The sequence below is a fragment of the Ylistrum balloti genome, unplaced genomic scaffold (assembly GCF_031769215.1).
Source record: "Ylistrum balloti isolate Yb309-2 unplaced genomic scaffold, AGI_CSIRO_Ybal_v1 Utg369680, whole genome shotgun sequence".
Lineage (NCBI taxonomy): Eukaryota > Metazoa > Mollusca > Bivalvia > Pectinida > Pectinidae > Ylistrum > Ylistrum balloti.
The window spans coordinates 1,242,925-1,263,003 of NW_026781921.1; the positions used below are offsets into that span (position 1 = coordinate 1,242,925).

The 20,079-nt window shown below is 31.5% G+C and overlaps 1 protein-coding gene across 1 annotated transcript in view; it reads left to right on the forward strand.

Annotated features, from left to right (window-relative positions):
• The first annotated feature begins 280 nt into the window (after positions 1–280).
• LOC132564773 (coiled-coil domain-containing protein 60-like) overlaps positions 281–20,079 on the forward strand; it is a 32,711-nt gene continuing 12,912 nt past the window's right edge. Inside the window, exons 1-12 of the mRNA XM_060229404.1 lie at positions 281–565; positions 6,455–6,538; positions 7,192–7,268; positions 7,569–7,638; positions 7,982–8,115; positions 10,542–10,658; positions 11,515–11,670; positions 12,540–12,644; positions 13,577–13,670; positions 14,305–14,412; positions 18,455–18,677; positions 18,937–19,063. Of these exons, the coding sequence (XP_060085387.1) occupies positions 281–565; positions 6,455–6,538; positions 7,192–7,268; positions 7,569–7,638; positions 7,982–8,115; positions 10,542–10,658; positions 11,515–11,670; positions 12,540–12,644; positions 13,577–13,670; positions 14,305–14,412; positions 18,455–18,677; positions 18,937–19,063 (1,580 nt within the window). The remainder of the gene's footprint in view (positions 566–6,454; positions 6,539–7,191; positions 7,269–7,568; positions 7,639–7,981; positions 8,116–10,541; positions 10,659–11,514; positions 11,671–12,539; positions 12,645–13,576; positions 13,671–14,304; positions 14,413–18,454; positions 18,678–18,936; positions 19,064–20,079) is intronic.

Sequence of the window (20,079 nt, forward strand, 5' to 3'; positions counted from 1 at the left end):
TTATGGCTGTCCCTTTGGCCTTTAAATGCCATCAGACTTACCACAGCTGAACAGTCTCTCAACAACTAAATTTAGGAATGGTTATGTTTTGTTAAAAACTAATTTTCAAATACCAATACATCAATCTCTAGTGGCTGTGCATTGCAAGTAGTTTATGTTTTTTTGGAAGTGGATAATATAAACAAATTCTTTATTAGAACCTTTTTTCAAAAGTAGAAAAAAAAGGGAAAGAAAAAACTTCATGGTTTTGTATATATGTTTTTTTTTACAGAGGACCACAATGCCGCAACCAGCCCTTCAAGACCCTCGATCTTACATCAAGGCCCAGCGTCTACCGCTACCTTCACATGTCGGGGCCAAGATCGAGACCCGGGGGACCAGCAACTACAGAGCTGCGTCACCAATGCGAATCGAAGTGAGAAATGATAATTATTTCCGTCGCCTGCAACAGATGAAAACAATGGGATTTAATGCAGTTAAGCATGAGGCCTACATTGGCATCGGTGACCCATTTTACTTGGATGAGAGAAAACTGATTTTAAATGCTCTTGGACAAATGGAGGAGGTAATTATCCACTTTCTTGTAATTAGAATAAGATAATTAAACAATATCATTTTAGAAGCAACTCACTATTTCAACAGATGTGTATGTCTCTCCTCAAAAGAATTCTGTCACAGCATTGGATAAGAAAATTTTGTAATCAAGGAAGTGTGTTTTTTTTTTTTCTTTTTAGAGTTTTTATTTGTACAAAGTATTGTATGTACTGTACTCAAATATAAACAAGATTTTACAACATATTTTGCTGTTGTATTTCACTCATGGCTATCTTAACCACACAGTCCGGGGTAAATCATCTGATACATGGTATGTAAAAATATTTCAACAGATAAGAATTACATAATTTGATTATATTGAAAAATTAGCATCTATCGTCTTGTAAATTCAAATAGATTGGTAACTGGCATTAAATGCCTTATAATACATTTTATACATGATGTGAGGGGTTTTATTTTTGTGAAGACAATTTCATTTGGGGTTCTTGTACATGAAATGCAGAAAAATTCATTTTCAAATTTCACTAATAATTTAAAGTAATGTATAAGATATTTAGTATATGATGAAAACAGACATATTTTAACATCAAGTTTAGTTTTGCTACTCTTCAATCTTTTGAACGTTCTTGCTTTTGTACATACATGTATTAGACGGTTTAATATGTTCCTGCCAATAATCCACACAAGCAGTCATTCATATGTCAGGACATGAAATATACATTAAATGTTGAAATGAGATGAAACTACCTGAATTTCTACCCATTCATAGAAAGTTTTCACATCCAAATTATACAGAAAAAAAATCTTTCTATGTATATAATCATGGTCTGGTAGTTTAATCTATGCGCCTACAAAGATAGAATTTGCATCTTTAAATGGAAATGAATTTGAAGTGATATTGAATATTCAATGAAGCTTTTAAACTAGCTTTCAAAGGAATCTTTAAACCAATAAAATGTGTTTCGCTGGATCAGATATTACTGAAATTTAAAAGCATCTTTAGAAATCTTACTAGGCAATTTTCATTAATTTCTTGTCCTTTTTTCAGTTTGCAGTTTAGTTAAGGTTTAATTTAGAATCAATTTACAAAGTTTTTTTTTTCGTCTTGATATATCATCTTCAATACTTTGATTTATAAAATATTACATTCACTAGATACATTTTGTTCCTTTAGGATAATGTTTTTGATAAAACAAATATGTAGATATCTATCCAGTAAATCCAAACCGATGGAAATATTTTATGCAGAATAAATATTTTTTTATGAAACAAATTGAAAAAAATAATTTTTTATCATTATTTTTTTTAATATATAAAATGACCAGGTACATGTTTATTTTTCAGTGGCATTATGCAATTTTTCTTTTTTTTTTTATTTTTTCTTTTTTTTTTTTTTTTTTTTTTTTTTTTTTGTTTTATTCGTAGTTTTTTTTTTGAGAATTATGACACTTTGTTATAAAAAATATGGTAATACGGTTTTAAAAATATTATCTAGCAAAAAAAAAAAATTTTAATCTAGATATACAAAGAGGTAGTGGAATTTTACCTAATCTGACTTTGAACTATGAACTTTTAAATAACAGCTTCATGGACAAGATAAAGTTCCTAGTTTTTAAAGAAAAAATATTAGAAATATCATTTTGAATAATTAACACCTGCAAATCAATCTGGCATAACAAACAACATCAAAGATATATACTGTCTTATTAGAAATTGGGTATTCATTCTTGAAATCGACTTCTTTTCAGTAAAATGAATAAATTCAGTTTTATTGTTGAAATTAGCTTGAAGATCTGCTGGTAAGAAAAAAAAAATCTCTCTCATGAATGATTATCTGATAAACAATATTTCTTTTTCGAAACTTTATTTATTGAAAAAAAATGTATAAACTTTGATTGCCAAACAACAAATCTTCAGATGGAAATGGCTTTGAACAACTTTAAGCACTTCCTTTGAAGACATGGTGTTGACAGACTGTTATCAAGCTGTACAAGGCAGGTCACAAAAACCAATTGTTTGTGATGTAAAGATCTACAATATATATATAACAGCCTAATAATGTATCTATTTCAGGTCACGTGTGTATGGCGTGTTTTAGTAATTGTGTTCTGTATACATACATAGAATTGTGAACTGTTTAAATCCACTGAACCATTTAGATACTGTAGGTTTGTCAAGTGCCAATTTTTTTACATTTGTGATCAACGATTGTCCTGTAATGTAATCTGTTGTGGAACAATAACATTTTACAAAGCCATATTTGTATTGATAACATGACAATGTCATTAGGGTACAAAAGGACTGAGTATTAAGTTAGTATCGCTGTACTACATATCCCACAGATATAATTAGGCACTGACTTTTTTCATATAGTCACATGGTAAATAAGCATCCAGCACTTATGACAAGGATTGTTATCAAGTTCACTTCATTGCTCATCATATAAAATTTCTCTTTCTGATAATTAGTGATGTAAATCAGAGATAGATATGATTTCTGGTGGGGGCGAGGTTTAATAATAGATTACAGTGCAATTTTTGTACAATAATAATTAAACTAGTCATCAATTTTGACAGGATGTGGCGCCTTCCTTTATTATATACTTCATACTTATTTTTCAATTAATGGTATTTAACTTTGAAAAATTATCACTAGAAAGACAAACAAATGTTGAAAAGAAATGAAAAAAGAATCAAATAAAGAAAATTAAAAAATTACAATTTTTTACATGCCTTCGTCTTTAAGGTTTTAGATCATATTTAATTTTTTGAGAAGCCTTCAGCAGAGGACTGATCATAATAGATCATTTAAGAAATAAACAATATATTGTGAAATCTTGTTTATTTCTAGGAAATAATTGATACAAAATCAAAAAAGATGAAGACATTTCACAGAATAAGGTCATGTCATAGATTGGTTTAATCTGTCTAAATTGTTGTGTATAGATATGGCAAAGATTTCTTGTCCTGTCTGTGATGTATTAGAATTCTGATGTACATGTGTAACCCTGGTAAAATACTAGCCGCAATATACCACTCAGCTAGAGAGAACTTCTCTTTAGCTTGATTGGTTGCGCGTCAGACTAGTAAGCCAGTGGTCTCGGGTTCGATTCCTAGCGGAGGCATTGAAATAAATAATGACCTCTGCTACACATGTACTTTGTGATGTCCTCATGGACTCATTGTAGACAAAGAAGCACGCAATACAGTGACACAGAAGCGCTTCCTGGATGGTGTCTAAGTTATAGATTCCTATGGGAAAAATAACAGGTTGTGCTTCTACCAAGTGCATAACCAAAAATATAGATGTACAATTTTTTCTTCCATGAAAGTATCCTACCAAATCCGGTAATGTATATGATATGATGTTGATCATGATGATCAAAATTTGAGGTGCTTTAAACTTCAAGAAAATCTATATAAGCTGCCCTATTATATATAAGCTGATGATTAACAATTTCCTATCAGCGTTTTCAGTACTTTGATTAAAATCTAGCCATCGATTTACAGAAAGTTTGAACTGCAAACTGTATATGAGTCTGTTGAAGCCATCTAATATTTGAATATTATAAAATTTTGTCAAATATTGGTTTGTGCACCTTCCATTCTAGAATTTGACATTTTTTTTTTTTGACAAATTTTGATTTTCCTCAAGCATCTCTCTCCTATACAGGTTACAATACTTGGCCCTTAACATCACTGACAACTAAATCCACAAAGTGATGAAAACAGCTGAATGTATCTGATTAAAAATTCTATATAGAAACGAGCTGTTCCCTTGTGTGTCTTTAGTACAATTCCTTGATGACCATGTTTCAGTGATATCAGATAGCTCATTCAGACATATCTCTGTACTGAACTGAAAATTAGAGCCATGGACAAGTTTGAAAAATACATTATATCTGATAAAATTCTGAATAACGGTTAGGTGTAAACATTTGTTCAAATTAAATACAATTACTAGTAAATCATACCTAAAATGAAACCAGTTTTATACTCCATCGTGAAACAAAATTTTTGTCGTATTACTATTGACTTGTAACTAGATCAAAATTTTGTAAAGATTTTTATTAAAGGTATTTGATAAGCTTATAATGTATATCTATTTTACTAAATCACGATTTTTAGCTTTTTATATGTACATATAATATTGAAGCTTTCTATGACATATCAATGATCTTTTAATTATATTTTTAGAATTTGAAATGACTTGTTTTCCTCATGGAGATCAGATTTCAGATATTGCATAATAATTTTTATTTTAAATACTTTCATATTCTGTGGCTGAATTAGTAAGTGACATGAGCTATTGAATTCAATTTACAAAAATAAACTCAATTTCACAAGAACTTTGCTTATCACATTGGTATGGAAATTTAGAAATTTTGGCAATGAAGACTGTAGCCCCCAGGAGAGGTGCTCACTGTGAACAATCTTTGACACTTTGTGACATACAACATACCAACTTGATTGTGAACTTTCTAAAGTATATTTAAAGCCAGCTGTATGCAGGCACATAGCCAATCTACACCAGAAACAGATGTAATTGGATGGAAAATAAACATATTAGTATTTGTTAAGTGTACTCATACCTTCACACTCAAGATAAAAACTGTCCTTTGTTGAGATTTATTTTGATAGATTTATCCATCTATCAGACTTCAGACACAAATTAGTTGCCAATTTAATCTTGATAAATCATTGATCAATTTATCAACTCTGTAACCTATGTCACGGTCATAGCTAAACAATGGGGTACTTAAGGTTCGATAGAAACATGTAGGTTTTCTGTGTCACCTCTGAAAAGAAAGAACATAGCTGAGATCAAAGTTTTGTCCTTCATTGATTATCCTTACAATGTGCTGGTAACTTCATATCCTTTAGATGCTTTCTTACTGAAAGTTCGGAAGGTCAAAGGTCAATATCATTGCGATAGAAAATTTAGTATTTTGTGTGGTATAAGTTCCCTCAACAGCCCTATTCCAACTTCAGTTCTCATTATTATATATGCTTTATACAAAATATGTTTCAATCAGATTGCTTTTTTAATTATGAAGGTCTGATGTCAAGGTCACTGCTGTTGTTATAGACAACGTTTTTCTTGTCATAACCTTACTGAATCTCCCATCATGGTTCTTACAATGATGCTCCCTTTCAGAAAGCATCTGTTTGGTATTGCTGATCAAGTTTGAAAGTCAAATATCATGGTATTTAAATTTGCAGTACTACAGAAAAGGAATTTAGTTTCCATACAAAAAAATTAATAATAATGGAGGTCTTGTTATCATCCCATCCAAAAGTTAGTCAAATGACTTATTATTGAAATTACTTTCAATATTATCTCTAGGAAAAAAGTCAAAGTCAGCTCTTGTGAAAAAAAGGACTGACTATGGCCCCCAAATGCATCCAATTTCCAAAACAATCAGACTCTCAGAGTTCCTGGTTTTAGATGAAGAATATTTCCATGAGACCATACTACATGTCATGATTCTTTCTGCTATTATATTGTTAACCTAGTAAACCTATAGATTTGGCAAATATGAATACTTTTGTTTTTCACTCACAGCCTTAGAGCATTTAATGGTAACCAGACATTATATTTCTCCTAAAGATGTAGTAGGTTAGAGTCTATACACATTCTCACTTTGTTTGTTTGCGAATCAGTTATTTAATAATTTTTTAAGAGAAAAACTATATAAAACTTTGACAGACTTTACCGAAGATAGATGTCATTAACATGATATCAGGGAAGTATTCTCAATTAGAAATACATGGAGTGATTTTAAAGTTTATAAAGATTATAGGTTTTAAGATTTTATGGATGTGGGAGCCCTAAAAAGGCCAAAACAATGCATATTTCTTTAGAATTCTATTTTCAATCAGTCTTTTTTTTATTTCAGTCTAAAGACATGGAGACAAGCAGTAGTTCTGATGAAGAGGATGGAGAACCTGCAACAGATGCTGCGAACCAGAAAGGAAAAGGGGTGAGACAGTTTACATGAAATACAATACACATGATAATTTGTGATTGCTTTTAAACTGTGACGATACTAATTTCAGAGCACAGTGATATTGTGAATGCTGAATATCACTGACTGAATGGTTGGTTTACAGGTTTGCCGTCTCTCGTCTTACAAATCTCGTCTTACAAATGAACTTCAGTAATCTGGTGACGTGCATATATCACTGACTCTATATACTCTGTATTATACTTCCTCAGCTAAGGTCAAGGGTTAAAAGTCAATCAAAGGTATTGGATAAGAGGGAACTTGTTAGACAAAGGAAAATACAGAACTACAGAGGAAACTATATGAAGTGATAATAACTGCAATTGTTATAATTCAAGTTTGAGAATCAGTCTACAATAAATAAAAGATTGTCATCACATACACAACAATTGTTGACATGATCGACCAAGGTTTACATGGCAGATCACAGTCATTGATGAAGCAACAGAAACATTTGGTCTTATTCTCCTTGTAATTTTCATGGGTCTCCGTGTAAATCAATCTCCTTTTCAGATTTTGTCCTAATTTTATTAAATTTGAGTTTTAATCATGATTATTTGACGTGAAGGTATTTTCTTGGGTTTTTTTTATCGGCCTGCTACAATTTAAAATCCATTTTGTTGTTGAAGGTCTCAGCTGCCAAGTTTGTTCTGCGTAGATCCAGGAAGGATCTAAACACACTGAAACAAGAAGTATCTCACAGCAGGTATAGCAATGGTGTTAACTTACCGAGGTCATGGACTGACACACAAACATTGTACAACTAAATTTCTTCCTTTATTATATAAAATTTATATAATTATGCTTTCTTTGTTGTTGCTTGTGAATAATATTCCAACTTCATTACATAACACCTGAAAATGAAATTAAATAACAGATGATGATGATGATGATGATGATGATGATGATGATGATATGATGATGATGATGATGATGATGATGATGATGATGATGATGATGATGATGATGATGATGATGATGATGATGATGATGAACTTTGTAACAGGAATCTGATTCGTAACGTAAGACTTGGACATGGCCTGTTTGACTTGATAAAGAAAGAACGAGAAGCAAAGGTAAGTTTTAATCTATTTTTCTGTGAACTTTTGGTCGATGATAATCATAAGATAACAAGTTTCAAAGCTAATAACTGCATTATGATTATCATCTTTTAGTACAGTTCAAAACAATCACTGTCAGTTTATGATTTTGATCAAATAAATTTCTTTAAAAAATGAGATCATATTAACCCATTTCTTACAGCATAATGGAAAAAAGGAATAACTGAAAAAAAATGTATGATTTTTTTTTTTTTTAATATTGGTTAGTGATGTCCTAATGTTTAAAACCAACAGTCTACCCATTGTACATATGAAGTTGTGACATAATTTGTATTCATGATGATGAAATTTTAAACAGCAAGAAGAAGAAGAAAAACAAAACAAAAGAAAAGCTGAAGCCATGAGAAATGAGTGGCAGCCTCCGAAAACAGACACATCTAGTGATGAGGAAAGCTCTGATGAAGGCCTTCTTGCTGAAGAGGACCTCAGCAGGTAACCATGGTGTTGTGTTGTGTTCAGTGGTATAGAAAAAAGTAGATCTAGGATTTACCATAATAACTTGTTAGTTCAGAACGTTGTTATTCTAGATTTAGCATCTTAATTTTTTTTGTAAAATCTTAAAAGAGAATATTAATCATTTAGGAAAGCTAAATGTTTGTCTGGTGTGTCATGTAGTTTTGTCTCTTTATCGTATCACAGAATGTTATTACCTTGTAATATACTGACAGCCTTTACCACACATTGGGATGACCTTATGTTGTGCACAGTAATTATTGTCCCACTCTCACAGCATGTAGTAACATAACACAATATCAGTACTATAACATTTATATCTCAAATTTAGGATAATTTCATGTGATGTGTTTGTTTTTATTTAGTAAATATCTTTTTTTGGAGAAAAATCTTTCATTTAATATTCATTTAAGATTCTTAAAATCAGCAGAAATTTTAATGGAATTTTTGGGTTTTTTTTTTTTTAATCACCAGTAACTGAAAAAGTTTAGATTATGGGAAAGAGTGCTTTCAAGGACTACAACTTTGATAGCATTGAGTCATTGTCATTATAAAAATTAAGACTTTTTTTACAAAATTTTTTTTTTTAATTTCCCGATCTAAAGAAACGTTGGATGGATATGCCACAAAGGCTTAAAGATATATAACAAAAAAAAAATCAAAACTTTGATATGAAAATTTTCACTTTCAAATGACCTCACTGTATCTGTCAAGAAAATGTGAGATTGTTTCAATCAATTTTGAGTACTTGAACACAAGCAGTAATCCATTATTATTGGATTTTAGACGGTACATTGCATACATGTAGACTGGAGTTCTGCTACTTATTGTTCCTGTATGTTATTGGATTATAACTAAAGTTTAAATGTTTGCCCCAGGCTTATTGTATCTGTGAACCTTCACTTGACTGACATCTACTGTGTATTGGAACATGACCCTATTATTGATTGTAGTTAGGTTAGTGAGAAAATGGAGACTAGTAATATTTGTTGTGTATACAGTGTCTTAGCTATTGATTTCCTATATAAATACCTCTTTGTGTTAATGTAAATTTAACTATTTGAAGTCTAGTTTAATTTCAGTTTAAAGAAAATGTTGCAGAATTAAATGAAAAAGTTTGCAACTACTTAAATAATTAAATTAGACACATTTTAACAGTTACTACAGTATAGAAATATATATAAATACATCCTAACTTAAAAATTTTATTAATTCAGAAACATTTTTTTTGTTTCTGATCGAGGAATAACTACTCTTTTAATCATTACAAAAGATATTAAATTACATGTAGAAAATAAGGATTCATTTCTAAATTTAAAAACTGCATCTTTTGAGTAAAGAAAACTGGATTATGTAACAGAGGCTATTTATGTCAATGCCTCCATTAGGATTTGAACTCAGGACCTCCGGTGTCATATCATATTTGTATCCCCCATCAGAAAAGGATCCGGATCACTTTTCCCTCATCAGAAAAGGACCTGAGAATTGCTTTTTCCCCATAAGAAAAGGACCCCCCCCCCATAGTATTTTGATCCCCCTTGTGAATTTTACTTCTCTGATGCTCAACCGATCGAGCTAAAGAGAAGTTCTCTCTAGCCGAGTTGTATATTGTGGCTAGTTTTTCCAGGGTTACACAGATTCAGATGATACAGATATATATATTATTGCTGATGAAATCAATATCAGTGATGATCATTTTGATCAAAGTTAAACATCTAAACATTGACACAGATTTCAACGTGTAGTCTAGTATAAATGGGTATCAGTATTTACTGTTCATTGATAAGCCCACCCCTACAGGTAAAACATTCGGAGAAAGTAAAACTATAATATGGTTTATGAACTGCTAGTTATTGATTAGTATCAGTTTAACTGCATGGTGTTCAGTGCTGTATGTATTGTTGTTCATGTTTGAACCTTGTGTGTGTAACTATACATCACTCCACATGTGGAACTTCAATAATTCAATGACAGATCACTGAAATAAATTTCAATAAAACTATAAGTTTTTTTTTCATTTTCTATCATTTTTTTTCCCTGATAAATTCATTTTTTAATTAAAGGAACTTTTGTATGTTTATTTAAATCTTTTTTTTAAAGAATTCAGATACACATCTTTTGAATTTAGTTGATTTTTTTTTAGGGGATACTTGTTAAGAATTACATACATGTAAAATATTATTCTAAAATGAAGGAATTTCTTTGGCAAAAAAAATTAATTGAACTCCCACAATGCTGTCCTATTGAAAAAGAATTTAAGGACTAATGTTGTTTTCTAGACTCTAATTTTATCAAAGTTTTGATCAGTCATTGAAAAGTTCCTCACTATTAAACAACAGGTGCTAATTATAGCGTACATGTAGTTAATGCTAACATGTTTCGTGTGTAAATATATTTCTCTAAAGATATATGGCCGAGTTCAGAAGGCAAGACAGTGATGATGACGACGATTTTGGGAGAGGTAACATTTCTGATGAAGAGACTGCAGAACAAGAAAAAGGGCTCGTTCAGTTGTTATCACGGTTTGTACTAGTCACTCGGCATACTAACAATATAAAAATTAACCTTGATCATTGTTTCCTTGTTATTTTGAACGATGTATTTTATTTTTAATTTCTGTCATTATAGTTGTAAACATGAAGAAATATAAAATCTACCTAAAAAACAAGAAAGTCATCTGTGTGGTACGAATGTTTAGTCTTAAATAATGTATCGGTGTTATTTTAGGGTAAGTTGTGTGATGTGTAATATCTATTACTGCCTCTATTTTAATGAAAACACATTATATCTTTCCTGGATGTGAGACGATTTAAAGTATCCTTAGCAGAAAATATAATAAATACATATTGATAGTACAGTGTCAGAAAACTTTAAAAAGTTAGACTTTCCTTCAGTCTGAAATTTTTTCCTGATCATTATAGCATTATAGACTATAGCCTGTCATTGATAAAATTTGAGGTAATAAGTTAAAGTATCAGGAATTTAGTAATCTGTTTATTTAATAACTTTGAGGGATACATACCTAGGTACATAACAGGGACCAGTTTCTATAGCCAGGTCCAAATTAACCTACTGTAAATGACAAAATATCACGGTGCTTAGACAATATGCCGCACTCTGCTCCACAGAAAAAATTGATTACAAAAGTCATGCATCCACTGAATGTACAACTTTTTAAAATTTTTGAGGTTGTACTTACTAAGTTATAGGTATCGTCTTTTGACCTTTTGACCTTTTTGACCTTAGGTTGGCCTCTCATTGTTTTAATCATGTTATATTCCCTATTGAGAAGAAATGAAATTGTTTTACAATACATTTGTTCTGTATTGTAATGTCTCTGACATAGAATTTTGAACTTTTCACTTACAATTGTTGTAGGATTACACAGGATGATGAAGAGTCAGAAATCCCCACCAGTAAGTCCATCATGACCACATCAAGGCCTGAGAGCACAAGGAAGAAGAAAGTAAAAATGCCTCGTCCTTACACACCCCATCACACCAACATCAGTGAGGCACGAGATCAGGTTTCTAAGTATGTACGCACAACACAGCGATCTCTTCATTGTGTCAACTTTTTTTGCATCAAATGAATTTTTAAAAGTTATCTGCAAAAACGTTTTAGATTAAAAAATATTTTGGAAGGAATTTGGTCTTTTATTCACCCTACTGTAAAGGTTGTTATTCAGTCTTTTATTCACCCTATTACTGTTAAGGTTGTTATTCAGTCTTTTATTCACCCTATTTCTATAAAGGTTGTTATTTAATCTTTTGTTCACCCTATTACTGTAAAGGTTGTTATTCAGTCTTTTATTCACCCTATTACTGTAAAGGTTGTTATTCAGTCTTTTATTCACCCTATTACTGTAAAGATTGTTATTCAGTCTTTTATTCACCCTATTACAGTAAATGTTGTTACTCAGTCTTTTATTCACCCTATTACTGTAAAGGTTGTTATTCAGTCTTTTGTTTACCCTATTACTGTAAAGGTTGTTATTAAGTCTTTTATTCACCCTACTATCAAGGTTGTTATTCAGTCTTTTATTCACCCTACTATCAAGGTTGTTATTCAATCTTTTATTCACCCTCTTACTGTAAAGGTTGTTACTCAGTCTTTTACTCTACTGTAAAGGTTGTTATTCAGTCTTTTATTCAACCTATTAACACATCCTTCTGCATAAACCTTTAGTATAACCTGAAAGACTTGGCCTATTGAATAAAACAAACTTAGGAATATCCAGAAAAAACATAAAAACAAAGATGTAGTTACAATAAAAGTTATATTTATGACAAATAAACTGTCCATATACATATGATTCATCTGTAAATCCTCATATTTGGAGATGTAACAACAGGAGTAAATGTTAGATTTACATATCAATGTATGGTTACTTATACTTTCAGGGATTCGCTGTTCAGACAACTATGCACTTTAAACTGGATCCTGGACGCAATGAAGCAAGATTCTCCACAAAATCTGCCTCCAATTATGTCCAGCTGGAAACTCAAGTGAGTATACACAACCTCCCTCCCATTATGTCTAGGTTGATACTCAAGTGAGTATACACAACCTCCCTCCCATTATGTCTAGGTTGAAACTCAAGTGAGTATACACAACCTCCCTCCCATTATGTCTAGCTGTAAACTCAAGTGAGTATACACAACCTCCCTCCCATTATGTCTAGGTTAATACTCAAATGAGAATACACAACCTCCCTCCCATTATGTCTAGGTTGATACTCAAGTGAGTATACACAACCTCCCTCCCGTTGTGTCTAAGTTGAAACTCAAGTGAGTATACACAACCTCCCTCCCATCATGTCTAGCTGTAAGCTCAAGTGAGTATACACAACCTCTCTCCCATTATGTCTAAGTTGAAACTCAAGTGAGTATACACAACCTCCCTCCCATTATGTCTAAGTTGATACTCAAGTGAGTATACACAACCTCCCTCCCATTGTGTCTAAGTTGAAACTCAAGTGAGTATACACAACCTCCTTCCCATTATGTCTAGCTGTAAACTCAAGTGAGTATACACAACCTCCCTCCCATTATGTCTGGCTGTAAACTCAAGTGAGTATACACAACCTCCCTCCCATTATGTCTAGTTGGAAACTCAAGTGAGTATACACAACCTCCCTCCCATTATGTCTAGCTGTAAACTCAAGTGAGTATACACAACCTCCCTCACATTGTGACTAGCTGTAAACTAAAGTGAGTATACACAACCTCCCTCCCATTATGTCTAGTTGGAAACTCAAGTGAATATATACAACCTCCCTCCCATCATGTTTACCTGGAAACTCAGATTGTTTCAAGGCAATGAATATCAACACAACCTAGTATAAGTTTAACTTACAGAAGAAAATCATGGAATAATTCTTGATCTTCTCTGTACAATAGTAAGAATGATTTACATGTCAGTCTATTGTTTGTTGCAGTGATATCGGTGGGTTAAGAAGCCAAGAACAAAAATCAAGGGAGAAAGAATTTGATGGTAGATGGAAAGACTTTTTAACAAACCCTGGTGCAAAGGTAAGATTTTAGCACTTACAGAAATATGATTATCTCCCTTTGTGCTGCTGAACCTATAACACAAATTAGAAATATACAGCAGGTAGCGTAACCTGTATCACTAATGCTAGAGGTTTGCATGGCTTAATACTTGCTAAAGCTTTATTTTTTTCAGAATCAATCTCCATCATAATCTCCTTCATTATAACATGGTTGAACTTTTAGCTGATGATAAACTTTTAGTAAAGTACTATTAGAAATATACTCAAATTCATTAACCCTCCTCTAAAGAAGATGTTTGGTAGATTCTTGTTAATCCCAGTTATGGTGATTGCTGAATGTTATTGTTGATTAAAAGTATTACTGCTTTAATCATGAAAAAGCATTTTTTTTTATTTTTATAACCCATTATAAGATTTCTATTTACAAAACAGTTCCAATGCTAGATCACAGACATGCAAAACATATATACATTTGTATACAATGTATATTCCAACAAAAAAGAAAAAAAAATCTCAGATTCCAAGATGTTGTACCAAAGTGATAACACAATTAAAAATACTTCTGTGCAATTTGTTTTAGGTTTTACCAGCACTGTATAGCATATTTAAGGCTTATATTGAATAGATCAAGCATTTTGAAACCAATTTTACAGATAAGGAGAAGACGTGGAATTTGGGGGCGCCAGATGGTACAACTCCAAATGTTCAGTGCTGTAGAAAGATTTAGAAGGCTTGGACTTGAAAATTCTGAAAATAAAAATGTTTGTTTAATTGTTGTTCTAAAAACTTCATCTTTTATATCATGACAGCAAATTCTAGCAACCATTTCAACATGTGATAATGTAGAAGGGAAAGTGTCTTTATTTAGGGCTATCATTTTAGTGTAGGCTGTAAGGGTGAATACTTCGCGAAAAGAAATAAGTACCTCTAGTTAAAAAAAAGCTAATCAACGCTATAAGCGATTTTAAAAACATGCACTAGTGGAATTCTATTGGAAAAAAAATTGATTTTAAAACTAAATCTATCTTACAAATTCTCTCATACTTTAACAATGAATTAAATAGCTAAAAGGTTGTAGCAAACTTGTAATTAAGGAACCCTATACTGTTAACTGTGACAGTAAATATATGATCAAACCATTGTTGAGATGTTAGGTTAGATTTTACTGTAATTGTTGAAGTTGATATTTTACATTTATAAAGTGTGTTATCTTTCACGGTTTTTTTTTATTATTATTTTACTTCAGAAACAAAATATTTTGCATGAGTTCTGTGTTTTCAGAGACGTTTTGATAAGAATTATTAAAGCATTTCCATTTGTTTAAATTGCATGTAAATGTTTTGCATACATATACAAATGTATATATATATATATATGTTTTATACTAAAACAAATATTTTCATTTGGGCTGATATATATAAATCATAATTTCAAACCACATGATTAAAGTTTTGAAATCCCCCCATTTCCCACCCCATTTCCCACCCCAGTTTATCATTTTGTTTTTATTATTGAACACTGCAATGGCATTGCATCACTTTTTGCATCGCTTATACATTGTTTGTTTGTTTATTTATCTCAAAACTGGCTAACACTGTTGTTACATCGTTCCTACATAACACTGTTACCATACATTTATCTGATTCAGTTAAATGCTATACATGTGTGTATCATGCTTCCTTATTTTGCTTACTTTACAGATGGGATTAATGTCCTCTTTATTGTTTGTGAGTAATCGTAAATATCATGGTATGATTGTATATCTCACCTGTCAGATTTGCACCTGTCCAGAACTACCCAAAGTTTGGTCAGCAGAACACAAGGATGTAAAGCACTGTTATGATTTTAAAAAGCTAGACAGCCATGACTCTGAATTATAAACTTGATCAGATAATGAATGTCTGCCTCAGACAGAATGGCACTTGTTCAGTTATTCAAGTTATCCTTTTCAGTGCCTCAATACACGTATATAGTAATCAAAGTTAGAATACATAATATTTATCTACTGCATGAAGTATTACACTGTAGTCAAGTTTTCAGGAATTAATTGATATTGTATTGTATTAGAGTGCATTGTTTCTCAATCAAAAACAAAAATCTGCTTTGGGTGTATCTGAAACTGGAATATTACTAGCCGGAACTTAGCTGGTCAGCGTGTAGTGTCTCCGAACACTCCAGTGTAAGTAGTGGTGTCTCGTGACAGTGGTAAAAATTCCGAACACTCCAGTGTAAGTAGTGGTGTCTCGTGACAGTGGTAAAAATTCTGAACACTGCAGTGTCCCGTGTCACTGGTCAAATTCAGGACTCTCCAATGTTACTAGTGTTGTCTGATATTATTATCAAACTCTACACACTTAAGTGTTAGTACTGGTGTTTATCAGTGGTCAAACATTCTGCAGTGGTCATTAGTAAAATGAATCTGATACCAAGGAAACATTCTTAATTCTAAATATGTAATGATCCTTTGTAAATGGATAATATTAAAGAAGGTTACATGAATGTAATTCATCATACAGTGTCTTTTATATAGGTTTTTTGGTGGTGCTTTACAGTTTGTCAAAACTTAAATGCATGTGCATGATGTTAAAAAAGTACTTCATCTTTTGACATTTGACTACATGATAGTCTATGTCATGTGAACTTTATTTTATAAGCTCAGTAGGTTGATAATATCCAAACGTCAAAATAATTCTGTTTTATATCAACTGTTTCAGTATTGAGTAATACTAGTAATGTATCGACCCGTTAGATTTATTTAGATATTGTGTGATTGTTCATCTGGTTGTGTGTCATGTTATCATTATTGTTTGTTACCATGGAGTTTATATGTAGTAGTAAAGGAAATGTGAGCAAAAGTCTACTTTTCAGAACATGATAGTTCTTACTTAACCTTACTTAAGTCTCATACATGTCTTCTTAAACTTATACTTTGCATGGATGTTCTTTCCCTTAAAAGTACAATATAAGTCCTACAGATATCTTCTTGTACTTTGAATGTTCTTTCCCAAGATACAAAAAGGCCTTTACATGTCTTCAAGTACTTCGCATGTCTTCAAGTACTTAACATGTCTTCAAGTACTTTACATGTCTTCAAGTACTTTGCATGTCTTCATGTACTTTACATGTCTTCATGTACTTGATACATCTTCAAGTACTTTACATGTCTTCAAGTACTTAACATGTCTTCAAGTACTTTACATGTCTTCAAGTACTTTGCATGTCTTCATGTACTTTACATGTCTTCATATTCTTGATACGTCTTCAAGTACTTTACATGTCTTCAAGTACTTAACATGTCTTCAAGTACTTTACATGTCTTCATGTACTTGATACGTCTTCAAGTACTTTACATGTCTTCAAGTACTTTACACGTCTTCAAGTACTTTACACATGTCTTCAAGTACTTTATGTCTTCAAGTACTTTACACATGTCTTCAAGTACTTTACACATGTCTTCAAGTACTTCACACATGTCTTCAAGTACTTTACACATGTCTTCATGTACTTTACATGAATATATTTACTTATGTCTTTTTATACATTTTTATGCTGAATTTCCCAGCAGCTTTCCACTCCTTTGATTGTAAGAGGCTCTGTGCCATTGAAAAGAAATAAAAAAGACTGCTGTCTGTTCTGTCTTTTTCTATCTGACTTTTTGGTGGTGTTCACCTACAAGAGGACATCAGTGGTTAGATATTTTGGGAAATTATTAAGTTAGTGGAGTGTTGTATGCTAAGCTTATGGAAGATTGCATTGGGACTAATTTCATTGAATGTGGAAATATAGATATGGCTATCTATTTCCAAAACTTAAAAAAAAAAAGGGAAAATACCAACATTTCAATATAATTAAACTCAAATTCAATAAAACTAGGGCAAAATATGAATGAGAGATTGATTTACACAGAGACCCATTAAACAGTAGAAAGGAGAATAAAGCAATTTTATGATTTGAACCTATATAATAAGGACAGGAATGATTATGAAAGATTTTTTTGTGTCACTTGTTTGGAGCACACGTTCTAACCAGTCGTTCTTGTGTATATCTACTATTTTCACATGTCAAAATATGTGATGTCGTTTGATTAATGGTTGTTTTGCAGTCAATCACAGCCAATCACGATATTCTGGTAAAACATATATAATAGTTTATTGCAAAGTTTTTAAAATAAACTTGTTAACTTTGAGAGTAGTTTGACATGACAATTACAGTATAGACATATTAGAACGTTGATGAGGTAAGTACTGAAGATTTTCTTATCATATGTTTCATAACACTTACTACTAGAAAGTTTTTTCCCTATTTCAGGTGTCTTATCGAAGAAATTATGAAATGGATTTTTAGTATTGTTCTTTTTGGTGTAATATGGAATCCACAAAGTCATTTGCAAAATTCAGTGCTCTTTAAGCATGTGAAAAGGAACTGCCTTTATCTTACAGCAAGGTTTATCTACTTAATAATAAAACCATATAGATTTCACAACGTATGGTGTAATATTACATTTTTGTGCCAGGTTCATTGTGAGTATGCGTGTGCTTTAAGTCTGTTCCAAATGTGATTTGAGTCATCTTCTTTGCCATATGAATAAAAGCTTAATGTTGATTGTTCACCAGAATGTCCCTCTCAAGCCATGAATGAAAGAAAATAGAAATATCCCGGAAAATCCATAATGTAGAACTGTTCTTACATTTATAAGTATCTCTTAAATTGTTCTATTGATATTAATTTTTATTGATATGTAACTAATTAAACAGAAACATTTAAATCACATTCACAAAAAAATGCTTACTCTTTAATTAACAGATAAGTAAAAGTCAGCGACGCAATGCTCCCGGAAGAATGGGGACCAAGCGAGGTTGGCTGACATCTAAAAACTCTGTTTTGTCCCATCCTGCTGGACTGACAACTCCAACTACAGCCATGGGATCTCTCCGACTAGGTGCCTCACAAGATCCCAACCACGATGAGTCCTCTGTCCCGACTTCACGTGCAGACTTTGAGGAAGACGATGACCACCCCCATAAAAGTAAGATAATCAAAAATATACTCAAATGTCTCAGTGTATTTTTTTCATAACTCATATTTGTTTATTTATCTACTAGTATACATCAATTTCTTACATGGTTAAAAAATAAGATTTATGATATGTGTATCAATAAACAAAATATTTGTATTTATTTAAGATAGATGTATTCATGCAAGTTGTTAAAGTTATTTGAAGTGAAATCTTTTTTTAGAATTTTTTGTTGCTACAATGATGACCAATCAAAACTGTGCTGTTTCAGGCCTATTTAGGTTTGGAGAGAACCACAATGCTAACACAGGACATAAGGAAGATGAGACTGATGGTTATCAGGGACGTGTGGACGACATACAAAACGCAAATTCTGGACAACGCAAGAAAGAAAAACGGTAAAGTGACTTTTGTTGTTCTTTTTAAAAAAAAATTGTTCTTGTGTTTAGGATTTCATTTTCGTTTTCCTTGGTTTTTTTTCTCTGTTTTAAAGTCATTTCATAGCTAATTGTTCTCTGATAATCTTAGTACATAATGTGTATTTTGATGACAAAATCAAACTATCAAAAACACATATTCTACCTGTTTACTGACCCAATTCAATTAATTCAATTTTGAATATTGGAAAGGATATTTTTCTATACCTTTATTTAAATGACTTTCACTTTTCTATGTTTCCAGCATTGATAAATACAAACATTAATACAACTACTGAGTAAGGGTGACAATATGTAAGTTATACAGTTCAAACTCCAAAATATTACTCAAACGTTAAACCGTCTAACTCCAGTATATCAAACATACTGCTGTAAACAGTTCTAATTCCAATATTTAAGTTAAACACACTATGTTGAACAATTCTATTTTCAATATTTAGGTCAAACATACTGCATTGAACAATTCTGATTTCAATATGTAGGTCAAACATACTGCATTGAACAATTCTGATTTCAATATGTAGGTCAAACATACTGCATTGAACAAATCTGATTCCAATATGTAGGTCAAACATACTGCATTGAACAAATCTGATTCCAATATGTAGGTCAAACATACTGCATTGAACAAATCTGATTCCAATATGTAGGTTAAAACATATTATGTTGAACAATTCTATTTTCAATATGTAGGCCAAACATACTGCATTGAACAATTCTGACTCCAATATGTAGGTTAAAACATATTATGTTGAACAATTCTATTTTCAATATGTAGGTCAAATTTACTGTGTTAAACAATTCAAATTTCAATATGTAGGTCAAAAATATGACATTGATCAGTTCTACATTTTTATTGTATTTACTGCAATATTTAGATCAAACAAATAATTTACTGAACTCCAAAATCTATTTACAATCTGATGGTATTGAATTCATCTTAATCGTGTGTGCTAATAAATAATTGCAAAACAAAA